Below are 27,795 nucleotides of genomic sequence, written 5' to 3'. Positions count from 1 at the left end.
TAAGAAAAAAAGCAAAAGTTACTTTTTTAATAATAAACTTGTAAGGTTTGTTTTCTTAATTGCATTTTATTTGACATTTCCATTTAACAAACATGTTTTTTTTTTCGGTTTTTTTTAAATTTCCACTTGTTTTCTTTTTGCAACAATAATGGAACAAACTCCACTCCATAGATTTAGACCCATTTAGACGCAGAAAAGTCAAACTTTTCATCAATGCTGTTAGTTTGCTTCTTTATTCTAATGATTTTAGGCAGATCAAAAGCTTTGATGTTTCTCCTGTAACCAATCATTTAATTTCTTTATCACATTTTTTATCTTTTTATCATTTTCCCTGTGATTAAATAACTTTCCTCTTCTCTGTTTTTGCAGTTTTATTTGGTCAAACTGGAGGCGAATGGGGGGGGTGAAAGTTTGAGAAGCTACGTCATTTTCAGGGCATCGCAGGGCTCTGATTGGCCGCTGCGGCCGCGCGCTGTACAGTCTGAGAGGAGGAGGAGGGATGGGGGGGCGTGTCTGAGGCGCGCGGCTATATGAGCGGCTGTCCTCCTCTGCTCCGGCAGAAGGAGTGACTCCCTGCAGGAGGTGAAGTGATCCAGCTCTCTCAGGCAGATTATCACTGGTAGTTTGGAGCCATGCTGTCCGCCATGCAGCACCTGAGCAGCCCGCTGTTGCTGCTGCTCCTCTGCAGCCCGCAGATGACTGACAGCTGCTCCTGCGCGCTCTCTCACCCGCAGGACGCTTTCTGCAACGCCGACATCGGTGAGTTTTATTCTTTCCTTCAGCATCACATCAAAGAGACGCACCTGAGATCATTCAGTTACTTCATTAACACTGGAAATTAGGATTAGATTAGAAAGCTGGATTTATTATAGATTAATTAGAGCTGAAACAATCAGATTATTGAAATTATTTAATTCAGTAATTGATTAATCATTAACTGGATTATAGAGACTGTTAATCCTGCCTTTAGCTGACAGAGGGACCCACAGAGAGCAGGAATTATACCAAGATTGTAGAAAAATATTTTGCATCTAAGATAGAAATCTTTTTTTTTTTCTGTCAATCTGCTCTATAATCCAGAAATTTTCCAGTAGAAAAGCTTTATTTCACAAAAAGTCTTTATTTAGGAACCTTTTACTATCAGATTATTAATCATCAGATTAATCGATTAGCAAAATCAGCCAGTGGCGCCACCAGGAGGCTGGCCATGGTATTGCACAGGGTGGTCAGTTTATCATCTCTCCCATTCTGCACAGCCAGCAGCTGAACATTAAACATCACAGAATAAACCAGGATCTGTGTTTGATTTCTGCAGGCAGCTTTACCCCCATAGGACATTATGGCTTTTAGTTTCAGTGGCCACCCCAGGAGTTTTAGTGGCCCCATCTGGGGCCCCGCGATGAAACATGTCTGGAGGGGCCACTGGTTGCAGCCCTGATATTTAGCAACACCTGGATCAGTTTATCTAAAGTAAAACAATTTAACTAAGTTTATAATAAACTCCTCTGTGTCTGTAGAGGCTGTGAGAATCTCTACATCTCTGACTATTATTATATCTTCTTTTTTCTGCTGCCTTAATGTTCCTTTTCTCTCTAAATTGAGGATATTTACTGTTTGTAAATGAGGTATTAAATGAGTCACATGTGGAAATGTTGCATCCAGAGAAATGTGCCTGCTGTTCTGATGGCTCCCTGCCCAGGGCGGCATGAACGTAAATATAGTTGAATTTTGGTGGAGTGCGTTAATGTTTGAGCGTGTGCAGAACCAGAGGCTTTAAAACGCTTTGATGTTTTTATAAGATCTTTATTTATCTCCTCTGTGTGGGATTTCTGTGATGGACAGCCAGCAGTAAAGCAGGCGTCACACAGCCAGTTTTACTACCTGGACATGCTCACCCTGCAGCCCAGAATAATATCAACTCGGGACCTGGATTAGCACTCCTGGATTAGCCCCCCACCCCCGGGGAATGGGGCCTGGTTTAGGGAGGCAGGGTGGCTCTGATAAACCAGATACCACATTTTGACGTTTCAATTATTGACTTGAAGTTTTATGAAAGAATCTGAGATTCTATGCAAACTTTATTTAAAACAAAAGGAAAGTTTATTAAATCTGTTTAAATACCAACAAATGAACCTAATCTGAGATATTAATATGCAATTAATAATGTTATTTATAGCATATTTAGAATTTATTTTCATGTAGATTAAATTAGATCCTTTTTAGCATTTTCCAGCCAGCAGAAACAGGTTGGGGAAGGGCATCTTTAGAAGATATTGGTCACTCCAGCTCTTTTTTTTTTTGCACCTTATGGAAAACCCTTTAAGCTTTAAAAACGTTACATTTTACAGCTTCAGTGCTGCGATGGTGTCGATCATTTCATAGCATTAGCTGTTAATCTGTGTTTAATTTGAAGAACTACAGGAACTTATTAGATTACTAAATAAAAAATTAAAAAACTTGAATAAAATAAGGGAAACACGTATTACTTCCAGTGCTGTAAGATTAAAAACCATCATTTAAGGCGCGATATGTCGCTCCAACATACCGTCAGACTATTTGCCACTTTTGTTGGACGCTAACAGTGACGTAGCTCTTAGCTTTAGCCTGAACAGGCGGCTAAATGTGCGCTATTCATAACCGAGAACTTTATCAAGTGTTTATATTTACAAACAAAACATTTTAATCTCCATTAAAGGGCGTGAATAATCCCAGATTATTCAGGTTTCTGCTCCAGCGTCGCCTCCACTCTATCATTACCTGCAAATAGCAGCGAGACGCCGCTGAAGAATGAACAACAGCGCCATTCAGTGGACGGCAGGTGAACTACAGCGCTGAAAGAAACCAATCGGACGTCATTAATTAATTGAATGGAACAAATTTTAATCTAACCATTAAGCAAATAATAGTGGGTTGATTTTTTTTTTTTTTTTTTTTTTGATGTTTTAAAACCATAATTCTAACACATAATCCGGTATTTTTCTAAATGTTAGCAGCTTGGTTATGTGAAAATAGTGAAGTGGTGTATTTTCCAAGTGAGCCCAAAGAAAATGGTATAAAATAAATAAATTCACCAAACAGTTTTAGTTTTGATGGTGTAAAGCGTGACAGAAATAAAGCTTACCTGCTGCTTCCTTCACATGTATTTCTAATATTACAGGATCGTTAGCGTATCTGTTTATTTTCACTGGTAGCTTTTCTTTGGTGCCTCGGCTTTTTATAAGGTCTTTATATAAATGTTAAATCATTAAACCTTTTAATGCAAATTCAGCCAAGTGACCCAGTTGGATTGAGTGAAAATGAAGCTCCTCAAACAGTAATCTGACACCTTTTAGCGGTTTGGATGGCTGCTGATGTTGGACATCAATGGGAACATTCAACCAATCCTGTTTCCAAGGCTTAGATTCAGATTTGCTTTGGAAACTCGCAGTCGTTCAGAAACTGCTCCCAGATCTATTGCTGCTGAATAATCTGGACGTAAAGAATGCGTAAAGAAGGTCTGCTTCTGCTTCTAACACTCAGAGTCTGGCAACATGAAGGGGGGGGCATTCAGGTGATGAGAGAGAAACCCTGTAATTTTCTCTGTCGACATCAAAGCCAACCAGCCTGGATGTTCCCGCTTTAAGACCTGGAGGGGAGTTCAAAGCTTGTTGCTCTTGTTTTTTTGGCCCCAGCCCATCATCATCATCCTCATCATCATCGCCCACCAGCACCGCTAAAAAAGAACGGCAAAGAAAAAGCCCTGGAAACTGGGTTATGGAGGCCGCTCTGTTTACGCTGTGAGGAATATTGTCAAGCGAGGCGTTTTTCTAGTTTTTCAACTCCTGCTCAGGTTGAATCGACGGCCATAGAACCGCTGATGGACAGATCTAGATGTTATTTAACTGTGACACATTCAGGGACCTAATTGGCTTTGTTGGAACAGGTCAATCACTAAAGGTCCGCTCCTAAGGAAGATCATGGCCGTCTGCCAGGTCAGAGCGAAGGTTTGTTAATAAGCTTGTTCCTGGATGAACGGGTGGCAGGAGAACGCCGTTACAAGGTTGCACCATTCCCTGGTTCACCTCCAAGGAATTCCTGCTGAGACTGATTTGTTCTGCAGAGAAAAGCTTCTCGAACCAAAACAAACTTTGCTTTGGATTTGATTTATGTTTATATTGGGTTCTATTTAGGCTTCCTGGCGGTTCGAAGCTCACTTCCTCCTCTGCGGTGTCACAGGTGACGGCTTGATAAGCGGGATTCAGACTCCTGCAGTGAGGCGCGTTATGTAAGAGCAGGAGGCTTACAGGGTTTTCCTGAACGTTGGATGAAATACGAGGAGATGTCAGAGTTGGGATTCCGGACGAGCCTGGGATGTTTATCCCCCCCCGATCCAGGCGTATCAAATCTCCAGCTCAGCCTCCTCCCCCCTGTGGGGGCTGTGGACAATGGCCCAAAAAACACCCATCACAGCATTTAGATTATGACACTAAACTATGATCTCACTGCTTTAGCGAGGTTTAAAATAAAATATACATTTAGGAACTCAGATTAAAGATGTAACCTGATAACAGGTACCTTAGAAACGAGGAATATATTAGACGCTGTGTTAGTTAAACCCTGGAATGTCTGACCTTCACTGGAAACTTTAAAGCTAATGAAGTGATGGAATATTTGCAAACTGTTATGTAATTGCTAAAGGAAACTCTGCCCAAAAAAACTTTCCTTGTAAAGTTCATCAGAACTGAAACGAGAGACAAAGTTTAAAAAAAAAAAAATCAGTAAATATTCCTATTTGATCACATTTTGCATTCAAAGTGTTTTCATCAATTTTTAAACTAATCATTAGTTTCAGCCGGAATAGAAACGCTTTTCCAGAATCTGAATCCAGTTTACAGCCAAGTAGGTTTGAATGGAAGAAAAACATTCAGACTCATTGGAATCTGCCTTTTTATTTACATCGACTTTTAAACACCACATTTTTTTACACAATTAAATCCTTACGCTGATTTATTATCAGGTAAAAATGTGCTAAAAATCAGCTGCAAAAATGGTACGATCCAGAAGAAGTGGCTATTTTTAGACTAAATGAGCTAATTTCATTGGCTAGAAGCTGCTTTACTGCATCCAGCGTGGATTGGTTTGGCTTCACTTCACCAAAAGGTTTTTACAGGCACATTTTTTGCATCTGAATTTTATTGCAGCGGAATTTTCACCAGATAAAAGGATATCAATATGTAAAAAAATCAGTTTAAAATTCGATGTACTACAAAAAAGGCAGATTCTAATGAGACTGACTTTCTTCCACAGGTTTGCAATTACAAGGAATTTGACTTGGTGTTGATGTTGCAAATATATATATATATATATATATATATATATATAGCTATATACAATATAAAGTGACCCCCTCTCCAACCCAGCAGTCGGTTCTTTTGAATTTTTTAATCTTTATAGATTAATGGACGACTTTGAGTTTATTTATGCAAGTTTATTGAACTTTAATGGATTTTTTCCAGTCCTGAATGATGCTCCTAAAGAGTGCTACCACCGTGAACTTTCTAAATGTGTCCCTCCTCTAACACACCTGGACCTAAAGAAAGGTTTCCTGCAGGGTTCTTTAGAACTGACTCAGATGCTGATGAGGAATTCGGCCATTTTTTACACGCAGCTGGAGGTGGATGTATTCAGAAGTTGTTGGATGATGGTTCTGGAGGTCTGGACCCGAGGATCCCTGACCTACGTTGACCTTATAATTAGGGATGCACGATATAATCGGCCCCCTATCGGTATCGGCCACAAAACTGAATATCGGACATCGGCCACCCCACCGATATTTAACCCGATATTTGATCAGCTTCTGAGTTTCTAAAGTCTAAAAAAAAAAAAAAAAAAAAATACTACTACTTCTTCCTTAAAAAACTTTTTTACAGACTTAAAAACTTCTACAGACGAGGGAAAAAATATTGATACATTAAAATATCCCAATATCTTCATATGCTGATATATTGCCATTTAAAAACACCATATCAATCTCTTTTACTAATGAAATATAGCTATATGTCATCGTTATGCTACGAAATCCCCCGAAAATTCACGAAATTTTGCCATATTTTTATACGTTGATATATTGACGCGGTATCGATCTATTTTACTAACAAAATCTCATAAGAATTTGCAAAAAATCACGAGAGTTTGTAACAGAACAATGAAATTTCACGAGATTTTGAAAGTAAAATAGATCAATACCGCGTTTTTAAAAATCTATTTGATATCAGCATATGAAAATATATTTGAGTATATTATTTTTCAAAGTGTCAGAAATGGATAACAAAACTGCTATTTTCAATGACTACTTATTTTTGTCCAGCTTTAGTATCGGTATCGATATCGGTTATCGGCTACATGAGTTTTAAAATATCGGCATATCGGATATCGGCCTAAATCCCAATATCGTGCATCCCTACTTATAATGTTTGCTGGCTGGTGCAGGAATTGTTAAAGACTTTCAGGATTAATAAAACATGTGGAAAGCATAGCTATAAGATGGTTCTTTGTTTCTTTAATGTCTGAAAAATCAGTAATAATAAAGACGGCCATTTTATTTTTGCAGTATGCCGTACTCTGGAATACTCTGGCTGTATTGCTGAACTGCAGAACTCCTTCAGTGACAGACTGCTGCACCTTAAATGCACCAGGGAGCGTTATCACAGATCCTTCCTCCCAGCAGCTGGAAGACTCTAGAACCACCACTGTTCCCAACAACCTCAACCAGTTCTTCCATTCAGGCTGATTCTGCACAGTTTCTACCTTAGTCAGTTAAATAACCTGCTGCTGTCATTCTGTTTTCTTTTCTGTTCTTATCACTTTCTTAAGGTCCACATTGTGTGACCATTTTCATGCTGCTATAACCTCTTGATGCTGTAATACCACCATTTTCCCATTGCGGGAGAATAAAGGGATTTTCTATTCTATCTACAGTCCAAGAACAGACAATAGATGATTGGCCATTAAGGTAAAACCTCTGATCTTCCACCAGTAGTCCAATAATAAACCAGGGAAACTGTAACTATGGTTTCATAAATATAGATCTAAATGTTGGAGGAAACCAGGCAATACTACATAGTTTATAGAAATTTGCATATATTCCTATGTCCTCTTTAAATGTCTGTTTTTTCTAAGTTACACATTAACCCAACCCCTGTTATGGCTGCATTCTGTCACACTATGTAGGCTGAACTGAATTTTTAGCATTAGCACTCAACCTGTTTTTATAATCCCTTCCTCTAGGCAGTGGATCCGAGTGAAAAATGGATTCACTTTATTTCTGTCACATCCTGGTTACCTCTCTCACTATGAAAAGCCTCCTACTCACAAGAATTTGCACAAAGATTTCTCTGCAGAAGATGAATGTTTGCAGGGATTTCACATTAGCCGAGCTGGGAAGGGGAGATATGTTTTGGTAGGGAGGGTTTGAACTCACTTATCTATCATTAAAGGCCTAATAAATGCATTTGGCTACTTTGGTTAGAAAAAAATAGCATATTAAAGTAAAAACCCTTTTAGATGCGTTAGCTTTGGTTATTTAGAGGCTAGAGTCGTTTTCCACAATGGCGGTCGGACAAACGAAACAAGCCGTAGTGTAGAGCGGATGGAGAATTGACCAATCAGAGGCCTCCTGTCTGCAATTTTAGAGAGGTGCAGCAGAGTGTCTGCGGATGGGGGCTTTACGCCTTCACTATGAACGCAGCTTTAAAGGAATAGTTCACCCAAAACATGATTAGCCTTCATTTTCTACTCACCCCCATGCTGAACAACACTCTGGAGTATTTTTTTGATATCTCAAATGCATCTGGAGATCTGGGAGGCTTCTTGCTGTCTGCTGACATTCAAATAATGGAGGTCTATGGTGCCCGAGGCAGAAAGGTCCATAAAAGTCCACAAAAAACGTGTCAATATTCCTCCATACTGCTCGTCCAATGTATTCCAAGTGTCCTGAGTGGGTAGCGTCCATAATTTACTCGAAACGAAGTCATTTAGAATGTTTTTAGAGCCTAAACAGAGGTGTATAGGATTTCCTAAAAGCGCGTTCACGAGTCTACGGAAACTGCGGCAGACCAAACCAGATGAAAGTGCGCATTCAGCGTCTGCTCTGCCGATAATGCAAGCGTAGAAGAAGAAATGTGCTGTTTACCTGTGCAAAGAAAGAAACAACAAAAGAAAAATGTCTGAGGACTTCAGTGTTGAGGAAGAGCATGAGTTCTTTGCCGAGCTGAATGCGCACTTTCATCTGGTTTGGTCTGCCGCGGTTTCCGTAGACTCGTGAACGCGCTTTTAGGAAATCCTATACACTACTGTTTATGCTCTAAAAACATTCTAAATGACTTAGTTTCGAGTAAATTATGGACGCTACCCATTCAGGACACTTGGAATACATTGGACGAGCAGTATGGAGGAATATTGACACGTTTTTTGTGGACTTTTATGGACCTTTCTGCCTCGGGCGCCATAGACCTCCATTATTTGAATGTCAGCAGACAGCAAGAAGCCTCCCAGATCTCCAGATGCATTTGAGATATCAAAAAAGTACTCCAGAGTGGTGTTCAGCATGGGGGTGAGTAGAAAATGAAGGCTAATCATGTTTTGGGTGTACTATTCCTTTAAGCTTTTTCCAGGGAATTGCACCCAAACACCAACAGAAGCAGGATCCCCCAGAACATTCAGAGCCTTTCACACATTCCCACTGGAAATAACACCATCATTGCTCAGTTGGCGGCTGCCAGCCAGCAGTGTTAATATGGAGCTACGTCATTGGCTGATGTTCCTCCAGCTCGGGTTGTTTTTTTTTTTTTTTTTTTTTTTTTTTCTAAGCCCGCTTTTTGAGGAGAGGACGGCGTCGGAAACAGGTTTCTGCAGTGAAATGTTAAAATAATGATAGGGGCCGACTCTACAGAGTATCCAGTAGAGTCTGCAGATTCCTGAGTAATTGTTGGCAGGTTGAGCTGGAAAGGCAGCGGCAGGCGTCTGTCAAACAGAGTTTGGGTGAATTTAGTAATGAAGTGCTTTTGGATCAAATTAGAGGAGTTGATGGATGAATAGATGAAGGAAAGTTCCAGGGAAAGGTCAGGAAGCGTGCGGCGGGCAGGAAGCGGCGTGCTGATCCTCACATCAACAGTGTTTGCTTTAGATGGTTTTTATGACGCGGTTAAAGCGTTTAAATGAAACGCTGACAGGAAAGTTAGCGTCTGTCAGGAACTTCTCACTCTACTGCTTCTACCGCCATGTTTAAAACTCTGCAACGGTAAGGCAGCACCTCTTTATGCCAATAGGAGTAAAGTTTCTAAAATATAATAAAATATGACCTGAGAAATTTTATTTTAACCCCTTCAGCCCAGAAGGTCTTAGCAGCAAATTCCACCTGAAATTACATGTTTGAATTAAAGCAAGTTCAGCTCCTAAACTATAAATTAGAAATAAAATAGTTTGTATTTATGTGACAGAAAGACATTGAGGAATATATTTCAGGTGGAACCAATATTTGAAATGTCACCATGTTGGATTTACAGGTGCTGGTCATAAAATTAGAATATCATGAAAAAGTAGATTGATTTCAGTAATTCCATTTAAAAAGTGAAACTTGTATATTATAGTCATACATTACATACAAACTCATATATTTCAGATGTTTATTTTGTTTAATTTTGATGATTACAAATGACAACAAATTAAAATCTCAAATTCATCATATCAGAAAATTAGAATATTGTGAAAAGGTTCAAAATTGATGGCCCCTGGTGCCACACTCTAATCAGCTAATTAACTCAAACCACCTGCAAAAGCCTTTAAATGGTCTTTCAGTCTAGTTCTATAGGCTACACAATCATGGGGAAGACTGCTGACTTGACAGTTGTCCAAAAGACGACCATCGACACCTTGCACAAGGAGGGCAAGACACAAAAGGTCATCGCTAAAGAGGCTGGCTGTTCACAGAGCTCAGTGTCCAAGCACATTAATAGAGAGGCGAAGGGAAGGAAAAGATGTGGTCGAAAAAAGTGTACAAGCAAGAGAGATAACCGCACCCTGGAGAGGATTGTGAAACAAAACCCATTCAAAAATGTGGGGGAGATTCACAAAGAGTGGACTGCAGCTGGAGTGAGTGCTTCAAGAACCACCACACACAGACGTATGAAAGACATGGGTTTCTGCTGTCGCATTCCTTGTGTCAAGCCACTCTTGAACCACAGACAGCGTCAGAAGCGTCTAAAGAGAAACAGGACTGGACTGCTGGTGAGTGGTCCAAAGTCATGTTCTCTGATGAAAGTAAATTTTGCATTTCCTTTGGAAATCAAGGTCCCAGAGTCTGGAGGAAAAGAAGAGAGGCACTTCATCCACGTTGCTTGAAGTCCAGTGTAAAGTTTCCACAGTCAGTGATGGTTTGGGGTGCCATGTCATCTGCTGGTGTTGGTCCATTGTGTTTTCTGAGGTCCAGGGTCAACGCAGCCACATACCAGGAAGTTTTAGAGCACTTCATGCTTCCTGCAGCTGACCAACTTTTTGGAGATGCAGATTTCATTTTCCAACAGGACTTGGCACCTGCACACAGTGCCAAAGCTACCAGTACCTGGTTGAAGGACCATGGTATCCCTGTTCTTAATTGGCCAGCAAACTCTCCTGACCTTAACCCCATAGAAAATCTATGGGGTATTGTGAAGAAGAAGATGCAATACACCAGACCCAACAATTCAGAAGAGCTAAAAGCCACTATTAGAGCAACCTGGGCTATCATAACACCTGAGCAGTGCCACAGACTGATCGACTCCATGCCACGCCGCATTGCTGCAGTAATACAGGCCAAAGGAGGCCCAACTAAATACTGAGTGCTGTACATGCTCATACTTTTCATGTTCATACTTTTCAGTTGGCCAACATTTCTATAAATCCTTTGTTTTTATTGGTCTTCAGTAATATTCTAATTTTCTGATATGATGAATTTGGGATTTTCATTTGTTGTCATTTGTAATCATCAAAATTAAACAAAATAAACATCTGAAATATATGAGTTTGTATGTAATGTATGAATATAATATACAAGTTTCACTTTTTAAATGGAATTACTGAAATCAATCTACTTTTTCATGATATTCTAATTTTATGACCAGCACCTGTATAGGTGATTAAACAAAAAAATGAAAATTTTTTAGCCTCACACAATTTTTTTTCCTCCAAAATAAACAATTAAAAACACCATAAAACCCGTTAGAAACTCTGGATGAACCCTCAGACTTTATAGATCCACATCTAGATTAGAACTGAAGCACATCTGGACCGACCAGTTGAAGCTGGATGGAAGTTGTGCTATAGGCTAGAAATGTAATTTCTGCACAAAACTGCAAAATCTATTTTTTTTCCACTCATCAAAGGGAATTTGGTCAGAGAAATATGCTGATTTCCATTATTAGAGACTTCCTGCATGAGACGAAGACTTTGCTTCTACTTTTGTTTCATTGAAATTTACCAATAATATCAGCAAAATGAATAGAAAATAAAAATAACTCATGTAACGCTGCCGATTACATCACCTGAAATGGTCAAACGATGACCTCTGACCCCTCCTCTGAAAGGTCTGAGCCTCTAGTTTCCAATGATGCTGTAGAAATTTTAAAGCCCTATTTGAAAGGTGTGTGGATGAAACACCATGTGACTGTGTTTTAGCTATTTCTATAAATAGATCATCAGGTAAAAAAAAAAAAAGGAATTTCAACAAAGTATAAAGGAAACCTGTAAAATGCATCAACGCTCATTTTAAAAATTGAAAACTTAAATAATCTCTGAGTTCAAACAGCCGCCTCAACATCCAGGATGAATTGGGCGGCCCCTGCTTTTAATTACTTCCTGTAAAAGTCGCCGACTCATGCACTCATGCACACGCATGGTTTGGCTCTGCAGCCTCTTTTCTGGGGAATGCGACCCCCCCCCCACCCCCCACCCCCCACGGAGAATGTGGGAAGAAAATTCCTCTGGGAGAAGATAATCAACCAGCCCAGTGTTAGTTGTGTCTTCAGGGCAGCAGGTAACTTCACAGGCTGATGGTTTATGCAGGACCCGCATCGGGACTCAGCCAGCAGCTCAAATAAAGCTTTTTTCTAAACTCCCTGTTCCAGATCTTTCTCAGTTAGATCCATTAAGCCAGTATCAGTTAAAGCCATGTTGTTTTCACTCTGCTGACATGAGGGGCCTCCAACCTGACGATACGTCCCAATAGCCGAATACGGGTTGATCCCTAATGGGAGCCTGCTAATAAGTGTTATAGATCTATGTGAGGGATATTTCTGCCTTCAAATCAAATCAAATCTAAGGAATTTTGTTCCATAATTGTTGCATTTTGTAAATAGAACTAAGTGAGAAAAATGCAGTCCAGAAATACAACTGCATTCAAAGTGTGTAAGTCATAAAGTCAGATTTTCAGAGTGACCTTGCTTTTTTTCTTAGATTTGATTTCATTTTGTTTCCTTACTTTTGTTTTTTCCCAATTTCATTTTATGGATCCCATTCTTACACTTTAACCCATAAGCACATTTTGGAAGAGAGAAACACTCGCTCCTGACCAACAGAAATATTGTTGCTAATGCTACGTTCAGACGGCGCCAGAAGCAGCAAAAACGCGCATGCTGCTTCTTTTTCTTTGCCTGGAACAATGGCAGGATAATAAAAGCCAACATATTCTGCCGGCAGGTTTCTACATTTGAAGTTAATTTAGGCGTTAATAAACTGTTTCAGAGGAGTGATCATAGCGCTCTGCATCAGCAGTGCTGCGTCTGACTCCCTGCCAGCTCCCAGACCAGCTTCTCTCATTGGTTGATGCGGCGCGTCCAGCAGCTAGAGTTGCATGTTTCCAACATCTGCTGCTTCTGAAGCGCCTCAGATGCTCTAAACACTGCAGGACGTTTTGCTGCACCTTGATGCGCATCAACCATCGACTTTGCGTGGAAACTATGTTCTTCTGCTGCTTGTCGTGTAAATGTAGCATAACATCCATAAGGACCAAAAACTGCCCCTGACCCCAAAAGGTGAAAAGACTGTGTTTTGCAAAATGTAATTAGAAAAGAAAGCAATTTATAAAAGTTTAATCTGTAAAACAAAAATTCACTAATGTTAAAATAATAAAAAAACTTGTAAATGAAAAATTAAGATATGAAAAATAAACAAAATGAAAAAAATAATCACAGAAAATAGTAATGAAACCCTTCAGGGCTGCATCTAACGATTGGTTCGAATTAATACTAATTGATTCATTTGGCGATTTTCTTTTTTTCTTTTTTTTTTTTTTATTTAATGATAATAATAATCAGATAGGAAATGGTTCCTTATAGAAACTTTTTTACAGAGTCAAATCAGGTGAAACAAAAACTTTTTGACTTGTGGAGTTCTGGATAGAGCAGAGTGACAGAAGAAAAAATGTTTTGTTTTTTTATCTTAAATACAAAATATAAATTCACAATCTTGGTATAATTCCTGCTCTCAGTGTGTCGCTCCATTAGCTAAAGTCATGTTTTACTAAATTAGTTGATGATTATATCAATAATAGATTAATCTGATTAAATGTTTCAGCCCTAGAATCCATTAAGAAATAATGAAAATATGAAAAATAAACCAAAAATCTGAGAAAATATTAATGATGTTGTCAAATCCTTTTCTTGAATTTAAACTTTTTCAAAGTTTCATTCCTTTTTTTTTTCTTTCTTTTGAATTGAATTACTCAAAGGGATTGAAACGGAAACAGAGTTTTAACGAACATTTGTGCGTCTCTTTCTTTCACAGTGATCAGAGCTAAAGTGGTCGGCAAGAAGCTCCTGGGAGACAGACCGTTCGGAACAATGCGCTACACCGTCAAGCAAATGAAGGTAAGAAGGAACAAACCAAGTTCAGGTTGAAACATGAAGCTAAATAAAAACCTGTTAATTAGATTCACATCAGCTTCTGTTTGCTAAATAAACTGAAATGTTATCATTAAATATATTATTTAGAGATAAAACTCTAAACTAGAGCATCAGGGTCAATATTTAGTCCTTTCAGCCAAATCTCTGCTAAGAAGCAACAATTATTTTATCTAGAACAGGATTTGGTTTTTTCCACTGGACATGAATACTTGCATGATCTATTTTCTTAGACTTTGCACTTCCAGACTTTAAACTTTTGCGCATTCTGTGCATTAGGATCAAACTAGTATCATAATAGGAACAATGTTGCTTTAAAAAGGCAACAGCAATGATGTGAAGGAACAATGACACATTTATTTAGCATAAAACGGTAGATTACAGATTACAAGTTTGAAGCATTTTCACAGCAGAACTTCTGTATTTACAGCTTTATAGAATAAATCCAAGTCTTTATAAACTGTGGTATAAACATAGATGTAAATCCAAATGAAAGACATGGAAATAATAACCTACAGTGGATAGATTTCTTGGTTGGTAACCTGGATTGAAAAACACCCAAGGCTGACAAAATGAACACAAACACATCAACGTCCTATTATATTGGAGCTGAAACAGTTAATCTGATTAATCAATTATTCAAATAATTGTCAACTAATTTTTTTATTCGAGTATAGAGATTCTAAAACATACCTTTTATCTAACAGAGAAACCCACATAGAGCAACAATTATACCAAAAATTAGAAAATACTAAAACATTTTGCATTTAAGAAATATTTGTCCGTTAATCTGCTCTATCCAGAACTGCTAAATTGGAAAAGTTTTAGTTTCACCTGGTTTCATTTAGTAAAAAGTCAACTAATAAACCATTGATCGAAAAAAAAAAAAATAATCAAGAGATTAATCAATTTACTAAATAATCGTTAGCTGCAGCCCTAACTGTTACCCATAAGCTAGGCTAAGTGATTTGATGGATTTATTTTCTTTAGGTTAGCCTAGCTAATTAGCTTTAATAATCAAACAAAAGATTTCCTCATATTTTTAGAAGCAATGTGTTTTAATGGGGTGTAAATCATTTGTTCTTAGAATCCTGTTCAAAGGGAGTTTTTCCTCTCCACTGTCGCCACAAGCATGCTTAGTGTGAGGGATTGCTGAAGAGTCAATGAGTCGATGCAATCAGCTGGTTTTCCTTAGATAGAAAACTGAATCAATCTGACTGGATGATCTGGTTGATCTGGATCTATAAAGTGCTTTGAGATGAAGTGATGTGAATCTATAGAAATAGAATTGAATAATATGATGGATCTTTGACTGAAAATAGAAATCTTAGCGTTTGTGACTAACCTGTTTGTAAAACAGATTTTATTTGATGAAAATGTTTTTTGTTTTTGTAGCTGTCCAGGTTTGCTACCTGCTAGCACTTATCTAGAGACTATAATGTTAACGAGATGATAAGATAATTTCACTTCAAATAAAAGTCTAGAATAAGAGTGTTTATGAATGAGTGTTTTGGGGGTAAAAGGCTGAATGTTTGCCAATAAAATGGGTTATGGGCAAACTTTTAAAAACAAAAAAAGGCTTTGATGGTAAAATTTATGTTTTCTTGGTTTTTATTTTATCAAAGATGTTTTTTTATTCTATTTTGCAAATTATTTTTACACATTTAATATTTTCAGATTTTATAATATTTTATCTTTAATTTATTGTTCTAGATTTTTATTTTGTTTTTTAGTTATTACTTTATGACATTCGCTTTACTCCTGGGCGCCAAAGAATATTTGATCTGCAAAATGCAATTCAAAAGAAAGATTTTAGCAAAAAAAAAATTTTTTTAAATGATCAAATACAAACTAAATCTAAAATATGTTTAAAAGAACGTAGAAGAAACTAAAGAACAATTTGGAATTATAAAATATGGGAATTTTTTAAAGAATTAAATTAGAAAAAAAAAATCAAATATGAAAACAAAATATAAAAAAAATAAAATCTGAGAAAACAAAGTTACTCTCACAACCTTTTTTTTTTCATTTCTGTATTGCATTTTCTATAAATTTCCTATTATAAATCGTGTCTTTGTTTGCAAAAACAAGGAACAAAAGTCACTCCATAGAATATCTACAAAGAAACCAGACAATGCATCTGATAAACTGTCATCAGTCTCATTCCTAGCAGCTAAATAAACTGCAAAAACCATCTAGAAAGTAAATAACTCTTAAATTAAGTGTATTTAGCCTTAATTTTAGGTAAATCAGAGGATTTGCCAATGGAATGAGTAGTTTTACTGTTTAAATAAAGAAATTACATAATATTCCCTTGAAATAAGACAATAAAATGACTTTTTCTTATTTTAAATGTAGATCGTCTTGTTCCATTGGCAAAGTGTCTCACTTACCTCCTCAATTCAAGGAAAAACTCACTTATTTTAAGGAAAAATGACTCATTTAGATTTCATTCAGATTTTGCAGTGTAAAAACTGCTCCTGAAAGGCGGTCCCTCCTTTTCCCTGGATTCTTGCGTAACGCTCCATATTTCAGATGCTGATAGCGGCCCGTTGCTGCGGCAGCATCCAGGCCGGAGCATTAGCAGGAATTACAGCTCAGCTAAACATTTAGTTAGAGTCACGCACCCTAAATGCACAATCCCGTTTGGCATCAAAAAGCAAGATGCTGGTTGTTGGGTGTTAGAGTTGTTTCTGCTTCTAGAAAGCGACTTTTCCCAGCGGACAAATCCCTCCCGCTTCCATAAAGCTCCACAGCCTCTGGCTGAGGTAATAGTTTGTTCCGTTTTACTGGGAGCGCCGCGTCTAAACAGGGATTTCCTGTTGTTCTCAGAAAAATGCATTACACTAGAAAGAAAAGAGGAAAACAATCCTCTACAAACCCAGAGCTTAGGCTCGGTACCAACCCAAAGGAACTTTAAACATAACAACCAAGTTAATGAGGATTAGAAGCTTTTTATTTCCACAAAAAGAAAAAAAAAAAAAAAAACATCTGATAAAGAAAGTGTTATTTCCTTTTCCTGTTGTTCATGTCGGGACTTTTTTAGTGCCACTGATTTTCCTTCCAGTTCCTGATTCTGATTCTATCTTCGGCTCATTTTTTCCTCCAGATGTACAAAGGATTCAATAAAGTTCAGCACGTGCAGCACATTTACACCTACGCCGCCGAGAGTCTGTGTGGCGTCAAGTTCGAGATCAACAAGTACCAGTACCTGATCACAGGTGAGACGTTTGGACAAGTCCTACTCTGACTCTGACCTGTTTTGTGCTTGATGCTGTATGTCACAGGTCCCCTATGAAAGTCTCTGTAGCTCAGTCAGACTGGATGAAGTTTCTTACCAAAGATGCGCAACTGGATTAAGGCCTGGACTTTGATTAGGCCATTCAGACTTATTGGTGCTAAATGACCCAACAGAGACACAGCCGTTGGTACGAAATGCAAAATGGATTTACAAATTAAGAAAAATCAGTTCAAAGATGAAGTGAGGGGCCAACTTATCGCTGGGTACAAAGTGCAGCGGTGATAGATGGTGTGTAGAATGTGTAAAGAGTTTATATTGACTATATCTCCATAGACACCAACTAGGATGATACATGTTTAATACGGTCCTTTTGAGACCGTTTTGGACAGAGGTCAAAGAACCGGTCTGTTAGCAAATAATCTAGCTTTAGTTGTTCCTGCATTCAGTACCAAACCATTTCCTGAAACTGGAGACTGAATGGTGCCAAAGGAAGCAAGCAGATCTGTGAATTTAGGAAAGTAAATGACAGAATCGTCTGCATAGAGATGCTCAGCTGTATCTCGGAGACCCTGTCCCAGGGTGCTCATGGAAAGAGAGGAAAGGAGGGGCCCTAAAATGGAGCCTTGAGGGACTTCTTTTATAATACCCAAACAGCGTAATGTTAGAACAAATTGTTCACACTGTTGGAGCCGAGTCCAATAAATAGAAAAGCTAGCTTTGATCTGATCTGGGAATGGAGCGTCTCAAAGCGACTGGTACAGAATTCTACAGTAGTAGCCATTCAAAGTTTCCCCACTTTCCTTGGCTGGTCCCTACTATTCTTTTTTAAACATCAATCTTTGTACTAAAATATTCTGTCATGATTTGTGGACATTAGGATCTAAAGAGAAGCGCCATCTGCTGGTCAGACCCTGTCATTTAGTGAAGTGGTCACTCCAGCGGCTGGAAGTTGGAGGGGATTTAGCCGGGAGTTGCAGCCATTTGGCTGGACCTTGAGTGGGAACGGCCATTTTGACTGGCTGCTACTGTATGTTTGACGAGTTAAAAGTTTTAAATGGATATAAAAATAGTGCCGGACAGTAATCTCATGCATCAAGTGCTTCAAATACATCATAAAGGCAGAAACGGTTCTATAATTATTTTCCTAAACCCATATTGGTTCGGTGATAGATTGTGGGAACAAGGAGAGGCTTCATTTTTGCAAGAATGCACAGTTACTGTGTTGGTTTTCTTTCATAAATAGGTTTTAAATACCAATTTGCCCTTTTCTTTGAGTTGGTTTAGGGTTTAGTTGGAAGTTCATTGGTACCTTTCTATGTTCCACTGATGGATTCAAGCTACTGATTGCTTTAGACTCCTGCTCTGACCCATCTGCTATGGTCCTTGGTTTTTATGACGCTGTTGTCCTTCACAGTCCTGAAGGCCGTTTACTGAGACCGATAACCAACCAGTGGACTCTATTTCTGATTACTGGTAAACTGGATTTTAGTAGTTGGTATTGTTCTACTTTCTGCCTACAGTATGCCCTACTTTGTGTTTCTCTGTCACATAAAAAGAATTTGAATGTAATCAAATAAGCGTAACAGACTTTTGCCCTTTACTTAGATAAGCTTCATTTGGTCCAATGAGACGTGGAGAACATTCTAGCCCCCCCCAGCATCTCCTCCCTGAGGACTTCATTTTTCTTCAGACAAAAAGTCTTCCTCTATTATTAGCGGAGCCTTTGCTACTGTAGAGAGAGGCGCTTCCCTTTGCGTCTCAGCAGTTTTCTCTCCCTCACAGCTTGTAATTAACAGCCAGCAGGAAGCGACTGGCATTTTCCAGCACAAGCACTTAGTTGCTATTTCCATCAGGGGATGCTGTTTACTTTGGACCCTGCAGCACTTGGCTTATATAGGTGTCAGCGAGTCCCCGACCTGTAAAAACTGCAACTCCACGGCACAGTGGGAGCAGACGGGCCGGCGTTGCCAGGCAACAACGGCTATGTTTATCCCATCTGGGCACGAGTGACATCACTCTGCCACTCTCTCTCTCTTTGCTCTTAAGTCGTCTATAATAAGTCGTGCCTACATGACCATGGGTGCGTTAGGAGGAGGATGAACCTCTGATGGAATCTCCTTTGATCGAGCTAAAGGGGCCTCTGGTTTAGCGTGGGTTTAGCTCTCCTGCATGGGTTTGGCCCGGCCTGGAGCTTCACTGGGGGGGAACATCTAAATGGAACATACTTGTGACCTGTTAAAGCCCCACTGACAGCGCTGTGAAGGAAACAAATGGTGATGATACTGTTGATCCTAAGCGCTAACAGGCCGCGGCGACGCTGGACGGCCTGGTTTGCTAAATATAGACGTCTAATGACCTTTAGATATTCCAAAACAAAGGTACTGATTTAATATGGGTTCATTAGATGCCATCATTTAGGTAAACAAGTTTAAAGTTCAGGATTGGAAATTAAAGTGTAGAGATATAAATATTAGCTTAATTAGATTAGATTTTTCAGGTCAATATGAAGCACTCGGTGCGTATCGATAGATGGTGAGGGTCTCAAAAACAGAGTGTCGCTTTATGGCAGTCTGAGCTTCACTTTAACACCAGAGCTAACTAAGCTAAAAGTTGCTGTTAGCCAAAACAGATAAGACTTTGCTAGCGAGACAGGCTGTTTCTCAATCTGTGTACTTGTGCTAGCGTTGGCCCGTCTGCAGCAGCCAGGGCTAGCGTTGGCCCGTCTGCAGCAGCCAGGGCTAGCGTTGGCCCGTCTGCAGCAGCCAGGGCTAGCGTTGGCCCGTCTGCAGCAGCCAGGGCTAGCGTTGGCCCGTCTGCAGCAGCCAGGGCTAGCGTTGGCCCGTCTGCAGCAGCCAGGGCTAGCGTTGGCCCGTCTGCAGCAGCCAGGGCTAGCGTTGGCCCGTCTGCAGCAGCCAGGGCTAACGTTAGCCAGTGAAAGCATTGCCTTTTTTACTGTCTACGGCTGATCAAATCTTACCCTGATTACGCGTTTTTGTTTGTGATTGCTAGGAATGGAAATTCTATTTCTCCTTTATGTTCTAATAGGCTCTAAAAAGTATTCACTATAACTGAGTCGGTCTTTGGCTGTGCCGTGCTGTACCTTTTGCTTTAGTTTTGCCAGTAGTTTTAGCCGTAGTTCTAAGTTATTGAAGGACGGTAGAACTCTAGTAGTCCCCATCTAGCTTTCTGATAGTTCTGGGGTACTACCAGCAGAGGGCGCCATGTTTGTTTAGGTCATCGCCCCCAAAGCTGGAATTCCATTTAGGCTGAAAAAAGGACATTGTAAACATGATCATTACAGAAAATTAGTCTGTAAAACATTATTTCATCAGCATCAAATGGTTTTTGGTCTTTTTTTAAGGCATATAACATAATTATGTACCTTTTAAGAAATATAAGTCAGGGAAGTTTTTGAGAACCTGCTTTAGCATCTTGGTTTCTGCTTTTAGGCTGAACTTGCTTTGAATAACCTCCACTCTGCTTGCTGTAAACATGGACGACTTCAAATACCTCACAGATCCCTTTAAATCCATCAAAAGACCGAGAAGCTGCTGAAATCCTTTTACAAATAACACTTTGAAAGGATGGGGTTTGAACAAAGGAAGAAACCCATAACAGGTCCTGTTAATAGTAATATAAGTCATGCAGGGTAGATGGCAAACATAAAGAAAGTGGCTCTCTGCTGAAAATGGATCAAAATGAACTTTCTGGTCTAAATCTACATCAGAACCATCAGTTCATCTCAGAAATCACTAGAAGAGTAAATTAACCTGCTGTTTTTAATATTACCTAAAGCATAAACACCATTAAACTAAAACCAATCAAACTCATTTCCCATCTTTTCCCCGTTCTGCTCCTACAGGTCGCGTTTATGACAACAAGGTTTACACGGGGCTCTGCAACTTTAATGAGAAGTGGGAACGCCTTTCGCTGGCGCAGAAGAAAGGTTTCAACCATCGCTACCAGCTGGGATGCAACTGCAGAGTGAGTCTAAACACCATGAAGCCGACAGGAAGAGGATGCAGACTCTGAAACTATTAATCTGCTCTTTGACTCTTTTAATGACAATAGAGGCAAATTAATATATTAATGGAGCCACTTTTAAAGTTCCCCTCTATTAAGTTATAAATATATTTTTCTGAACAGTTTAGTACCCTGTTGTAGATCTTAAGGATGTTGAATGATTGCAGAAGTGAACAAGTTTTACTACCATCTCTGGGAATTAGGTAACAGCTCTGGAAACGGTTCAACTCCTCTTTTCCAGTTTGTTGCAGCTGAAGCATTCGGCTTCCTGCTGCGCAGCTGCTGAGCTTCGTCACAAACTTCCTACTGCAAAGCGCCGCCACAGACATCTGCTCGCACACTCAGACACCATCAGCATAACGGGATTAGCAGAGGGACCCATTGGTTCACTATGCTGGTCACTAGGGAGTTCATTTGTTCCAATTATTATTGCAATCTATATATTAAACTCTGACGACTAATGAAACTGTGAAAAAAGTTCTTACTTTAATCTAAAAAGGTCTTGAGACACTTTGCTGCTTTTTTTTGTTTTTTCAATTTAAATTTTTTTATTTTTTCATTTTTGCAGCTTTTAGATTTTCATAATTTTTTTTCAAATTTCTGATTTTCAGATAGTTTTATAAATTGAATTTTTTCAAATTGTGTTTACAGATAAAATTCTTTTCACTTTAAGTATAATAAAAAATGTTACCTTTAATTTTTTTGTTTTTTCAAATTAAATCTTTTATTTGACCTTTCTGCAGATTTTAGATTTTCATAATTTTTTTTTGCAAATTTCTGATTTTCATTTAGTTTTATAAATTGAATTCTTTCAAATTGTGTTTACAGATAAAATTCTTTTCACTTTAAGTATAATAAAAAATTTTACCTTTAATTTTTTTGTTTTTTCAAATTAAATCTTTTATTTGACCTTTCTGCAGATTTTAGATTTTCATAATTTTTCGAATTTCTGATTTTTAGATAGTTTTATAAATTGAATTTACAGACAAAAAATTTTTCACTTTAAGTATAATACAAAATGTTACCTTAATTTTTTTTTTCTTCAAATTAAATTTTTCATTTGACCTTTCTGCAGATTTTAGATTTTTATAATTTTTCAAATTTCTGAGTTTTAGATAGTTATATAAATTAAATTCTTTCACTTTAAGTCTAATTCAGAATCTCACCTTTGACCAATAAACCGTTGCTAACGTCCATGCAGATCAATAGAAGAGAATGCAATTGGTAAAAAAAAAAGTATCTAAACATACATTAAAAACATAAACATGAAAATTTTATAACAAATAGAAATATGAAAATATCAAAGTAATAAAAAAAATCTAATATGTAAAAAAAAAAATAATTGGAAAAAACAAATGTAGTTTTTTAGATAAAGTCTATTATTTCATATTTAGATTGAATTTATCTTTCAAATTTCCATTTATAAAAGATGGAATAAATTAACTTCATAATCATTGACTGTAATCGGAGCTCAGGCCGTAGTTGACTGAACATCTTCCCATCCTGAAGGTTGGAAATTAAAGATCCGACAGCTTAGTTATAAAAATCAGGCAAAATAAGAAGCCGGGTCTAAGATGTGATTTTCCGTTGCATTCATATCCAGGATAAGTGCAGCTCTTTGCAGCCGGTGATTCACTTTTCCTTCCACTGAATCCAGCCTTTTCCCCCTTCATCACCTCTCAGAGCGCTGAAGTTAATCTTCCTGTCAGTTGCTTTCCATTCATCCATGAAGCGAGCACCTGGTGTAAAGCTGCGGCGCCGCGGCGCCCGACTAAATCCTTAAACCACCTAAAAGCCGAGATGCTTCCGTTTGCATTCCTCAGCTGAAAACAGGCCATCATCAGGGGGAACTTTGCATCTTTGCTCTCTGAAAAGTTTCCCTTTGTTCAAACATCTGATCATTGATGCTTCCAGGAAGCCAGAATATTCCAGCAGCTCTCTGCTGCCTGCCTGCTGATCTGTTCTTTCTCCATTTTATTACATTTAAACCTTAAAATCCACTTTTTCATGTATTTTCTTTGGTGAATTTTTACAGGAACTTTTATTAAATGTGTTTAATGTTCTTCAATTTTAAGAATTTTAAGCATTATTATTGAAAATAAAAGCGGCGCATCTGGACTTTAGTGGGAACTTTAGATATTTATCTTTTATAGTTCCAGGTACTTTACACCTTCTTGGTAAAATAGTCTGTTTTTGGTTAATTTCTGTTATTTATAGATAAATAATGAACAAGTTTAGCTGGATAAATTTAAATTCAGTCCTGAAACTTTCCTTTCCTAATTACGTATATTTTTTAAAAAGTTAATTATTAGACCATTTAATAATTGTTTTTAGTGTGTCTATATTTACTAGTCATTAGCTGAAAATTTCTCTTATTAGCTAAAGTTAAGACTTACATGCATTAAAAAAACAATGCATTGAACTTTTTAACCTTTCTAATGTAATTTGACCTTTATTCCACCAAGCTAGCTAATGTGGCTCCATTTATCAGTGCAGAGCTAGAAATGTTTTATCTCTCTTACTTTCCCGCCATTTTCAGTGGCTATACTACATTTCGTAGCATTCCTAAAAAGCACGCAATGTTTGGTGACATCCTTAAAAAATTAAGCAATTCCTGAGTTATTTTTAAATGACTAAATAAAATGATCTCATAATGACCTCATCTCTCCTTCTCCGTAGATCAAGCCCTGCCAATACCTGCCATGCTTCGTGACCTCAAAGAACGAGTGCCTGTGGACGGACATGCTGTCCCACTTTGGCTATCCCGGCTACCAGTCCCGGCAGTACGCCTGCATCCAGCAGAAGGAGGGCTACTGCAGTTGGTACCAGGGCATGGCCACCCGCGATAAAACCATCCTCAACGCTACTGATCCCTGATTCCAAACCCGTCGCTTCAGAAACCAACTCTCTGTAACCCCATTTCTGTCCCGCTCTTGGATTACCTTAACTGGACTCGTGACGGCCTTCTTTAAAAGGCAGAAAAGAGCAGATATATTACAGTGCCTGTCTGTAGCACTTCTGATGCCCTTCAAGCTTCTATTGTTTTCCCACTCAATCAGCAACCGTCCTAGAGGTACACCAGATGTTTAGCATCAGTCTATGCAGGACATTACCAGTCTGTGACGGGATCTTTAGAAATTGAACTGCCACCGACTCAAAGCAGCTAATCTACTGATTATTTGATCGATTTTAAAAATAAGATAGAAACTAAATAAATCACATTATTATTTTATTAAAGTGATGTAAAAACTATTATCACTTCTGCACAGAACTTACTATCAATACTGCTAAAGCCGGGCGTACACTGTACCAGTTTCTGCCCCTTTCGGGTCAATTTTCCAGTCATGTAAAAATTCTTTGCATCAGGTCAAGTTTCAGCCTCATGGTGCGTCCTGCTTCGTTTAGTTGACGGGGCGTAACGAGGGGTGATCGGCAGTCGGCCATATGACGATGACAATGACTCGGCTCGTCATCGGCTCGTCATTGGCTGGTCCTGGACTGGCCCTTGGCTTGTCATTGGCTGGTCCTGGACTGGCCCTTGGCTCGTCATTGGCTGGTCCTGGACTGGGCCTTGGCTCGTCATTGGCTGGTCCTGGACTGGGCCTTGGCTCGTCATTGGCTGGTCCTGGACTGGCCCTTGGCTTGTCATTGGCTCGTCATTGGCTGGTCCTGGACTGGCCTTTGGCTCGTCATTGGCTGGTCCTGGACTGGGCCTTGGCTCGTCATTGGCTGGTCCTGGACTGGCCCTTGGCTCGTCATTGGCTGGTCCTGGACTGGGCTTTGGCTCGTGTTTTGCTTGTCATTGGCTGGTCCTGGACTGGGCCTTGGCTCGTCATTGGCTGGTCCTGGACTGGGCCTTGGCTCGTCATTGGCTGGTCCTGGACTGGGCCTTGGCTCGTCATTGGCTGGTCATGGACTGGGCCTTGGCTCGTCATTGGCTGGTCATGGACTGGGCCTTGGCCCGTCATTGGCTGGTCCTGGACTGGGCCTTGGCTCGTCATTGGCTCGTCATTGGCTGGTCCTGGACTGGCCCTTGGCTCGTCATTGGCTGGTCCTGGACTGGCCCTTGGCTCGTCATTGGCTGGTCCTGGACTGGGCCTTGGCTCGTGTTTGGCTTGTCATTGGCTGTTCCTGGACTGGGCCTTGGCTCGTCATTGGCTGGTCCTGGACTGGGCCTTGGCTCGTCATTGGCTGGTCATGGACTGGGCCTTGGCTCGTCATTGGCTGGTCATGGACTGGGCCTTGGCTCGTCATTGGCTGGTCCTGGACTGGGCCTTGACTTGTCATTGGCTCGTCATTGGCTGGTCCTGGACTGGCCCTTGGCTCGTCATTGGCTGGTCCTGGACTGGCCCTTGGCTCGTCATTGGCTGGTCCTGGACTGGCCCTTGGCTCGTCATTGGCTGGTCCTGGACTGGGCCTTGGCTCGTGTTTGGCTCGTCATTGGCTGTTCCTGGACTGGGCCTTGGCTTGTCATTGGCTGGTCCTGGATTGGGCCTTGGCTTGTCATTGGCTCGTCATTGGCTGGTCCTGGACTGGGCTTTGGCTCGTGTTTGGCTTGTCATTGGCTGGTCCTGGACTGGGCCTCGGCTCGTCATTGGCTGGTCCTGGACTGGGCCTTGGCTCGTCATTGGCTGGTCCTGGACTGGCCCTTGGCTCGTCATTGGCTGGTCCTGGACTGGCCCTTGGCTCGTGTTTGGCTCGTCATTGGCTGGTCCTGGACAGGGCCTTGGCTCGTCATTGGCTGGTCCTGGACTGGCCCTTGGCTCGTCATTGGCTGGTCCTGGACTGGCCCTTGGCTCGTGTTTGGCTCGTCATTGGCTGGTCCTGGACAGGGCCTTGGCTCGTCATTGGCTGGTCCTGGACTGGCCCTTGGCTCGTCATTGGCTGGTCCTGGACTGGCCCTTGGCTCGTGTTTGGCTCGTCATTGGCTGGTCCTGGACTGGGCCTTGGCTCGTCATTGGCTGGTCCTGGACTGGCCCTTGGCTCGTCATTGGCTGGTCCTGGACTGGCCCTTGGCTCGTGTTTGGCTCGTCATTGGCTGGTCCTGGACAGGGCCTTGGCTCGTCATTGGCTGGTCCTGGACTGGCCCTTGGCTCGTCATTGGCTGGTCCTGGACTGGGCCTTGGCTCGTGTTTGGCTTGTCATTGGCTGTTCCTGGACTGGGCCTTGGCTTGTCATTGGCTGGTCCTGGATTGGGCCTTGGCTTGTCATTGGCTGGTCCTGGACTGGCCCTTGGCTGGTCCCCTACAGTTCCTTTTTAGACATCAATCTTTGTACTAAAATATTTTTTCAGTCATGATTTCTCAACATTAAAATCTAAAGACAAGTGCCATCTCCTGGTCAGACCCTGTAATTCAGTGAAAGGGTGGAGTCAGAGTAAATAAATATGCAAGAGGGGGTAACTGCAGTGGCTGGAAGTTGGAGGGGATATTGCTGGGAGATGCAGGGAAGTGAGCCACCATTCGGCTGGCATTTGACTGGGAAGGACCATTTTTAATGGCTGCTACTGTAGACGAGTAGAATGATTGAAAATATCGTACAGTGTATGCCCGGCACAAAAGCAGGATTTTGTGCCAATATTCTAGTTATGTGACCATTACCTCTATATTTGAATTGGGAAATGAAATAAAAATGTATTTTCAGATCAACTATGCTGAACAGTTACTGTAACTCTTTAAGATGGTCGTACCTCTGCTTCCCTGAGTGGCGGCATCACATCACCCACCAAACATCCTCCTTTGCTGTGCATAGATTTTATTTTCAGAAATGTTAACTTTAATGCAGTGCCAACACAGGGAAGAGCTCTCTTTTATTTTTGAGTTGTGATATTTTTATTTTATGCTGTATATAAAAATAAGCTAAAGAAATGCTGAAATCTCTATATTGCATTTATTTATGTTTATTGGATTACACCGTAACCCTGTCATTATACGTCCAAAAACAGAAAGACGACAAGTACCATATAGTCTCACCTTTCATTGCGACCAGCGGAGCGACACGTTAAATGAGTCTGTGAAGCGCTAGCTTATAAACGGTTCGGGACTCCTTTGTGTTCGATAGCTTTTGCTGGTACTTTTCAACAACCTGATTATAATGCAGTTTTAAAAGGTTACACAGTATGAGATTTTTTTTAAGTGTATATTCAATCTTTTTTATTTAATATATATGTGAGACATGATTTTTTTTATCACTAAGATCATTCTTCTTCACCTGCTTTCAATCAATCTGGATTTTTGTTTTTCCGTTGTTTGTTTCCCTTCAGTCCATTCCATTAACAGACACAGATTTGCCTCATATGGATAAGAAAGAAAAACTTTTTGATTAAAAAGTGTCAAAAAGTTGAAAATTTCAGAGAAAATGGGTTTAGAAAGCTGCGGTCCGTTCTGATATCTGCGGTCGTGTAGCTAGCTAGCTTAGCTTAGCTTACACATATTAGCGAAAAACCAGCAATGTAAGAGCAGGGAAACAAAGCGGTTTGCTTCATAAGTTTTATTACTTGGTTGTTGGTTTTTTTAATAGCTGTATTTCTTTATGTAATAATTATGAAGCAGACTGTTTAAATAAAAGAAAATTGAAAAGAAACACAAACAGCTAAGCTATACGACAGAAGTAACGGGCGTC

The 27,795-nt window shown here is 39.8% G+C and overlaps 3 protein-coding genes across 7 annotated transcripts in view; 2 read left to right on the top strand and 1 right to left on the bottom strand.

Annotated features, from left to right (window-relative positions):
* LOC119793251 (synapsin-3-like) overlaps positions 1–27,795 on the bottom strand; it is a 152,415-nt gene that overhangs the window by 66,234 nt on the left and 58,386 nt on the right. The gene's annotated exons all lie outside the window — the stretch shown is intronic.
* LOC119793253 (metalloproteinase inhibitor 3) lies at positions 548–24,364 on the top strand. The gene is made up of 5 exons (XM_038300332.1): positions 548–759; positions 13,795–13,877; positions 17,020–17,131; positions 21,014–21,135; positions 23,854–24,364. The coding sequence occupies exons 1-5, from the start codon at positions 633–635 to the stop codon at positions 24,049–24,051; spliced, it is 642 nt and encodes a 213-aa protein (XP_038156260.1). The 5' UTR covers positions 548–632; the 3' UTR covers positions 24,052–24,364.
* On the top strand, positions 24,444–26,471 carry LOC119793252. 5 transcript variants are annotated; one of them, XM_038300331.1, is made up of 3 exons: positions 24,444–24,646; positions 25,208–25,654; positions 25,886–26,471. In XM_038300331.1, exons 1-3 carry the CDS (start codon positions 24,619–24,621, stop codon positions 26,452–26,454), a joined length of 1,044 nt encoding a protein of 347 aa, XP_038156259.1. In that variant the 5' UTR covers positions 24,444–24,618; the 3' UTR covers positions 26,455–26,471. The 5 variants fall into 5 exon arrangements, with proteins under 5 accessions (XP_038156259.1, XP_038156256.1, XP_038156254.1 ...); XM_038300328.1 differs by having other exon boundaries at positions 25,208–25,918; positions 25,996–26,471; XM_038300326.1 differs by having other exon boundaries at positions 25,208–26,471.

Source organism: Cyprinodon tularosa, unplaced genomic scaffold (genome assembly GCF_016077235.1).
Source record: "Cyprinodon tularosa strain WSP-4 unplaced genomic scaffold, ASM1607723v1 ctg447, whole genome shotgun sequence".
Taxonomy (NCBI): Eukaryota; Metazoa; Chordata; class Actinopteri; order Cyprinodontiformes; family Cyprinodontidae; genus Cyprinodon; species Cyprinodon tularosa.
The sequence above is the reverse complement of the archived record's forward strand: the minus strand, read 5'-3'. Positions and strand labels throughout refer to the sequence as shown.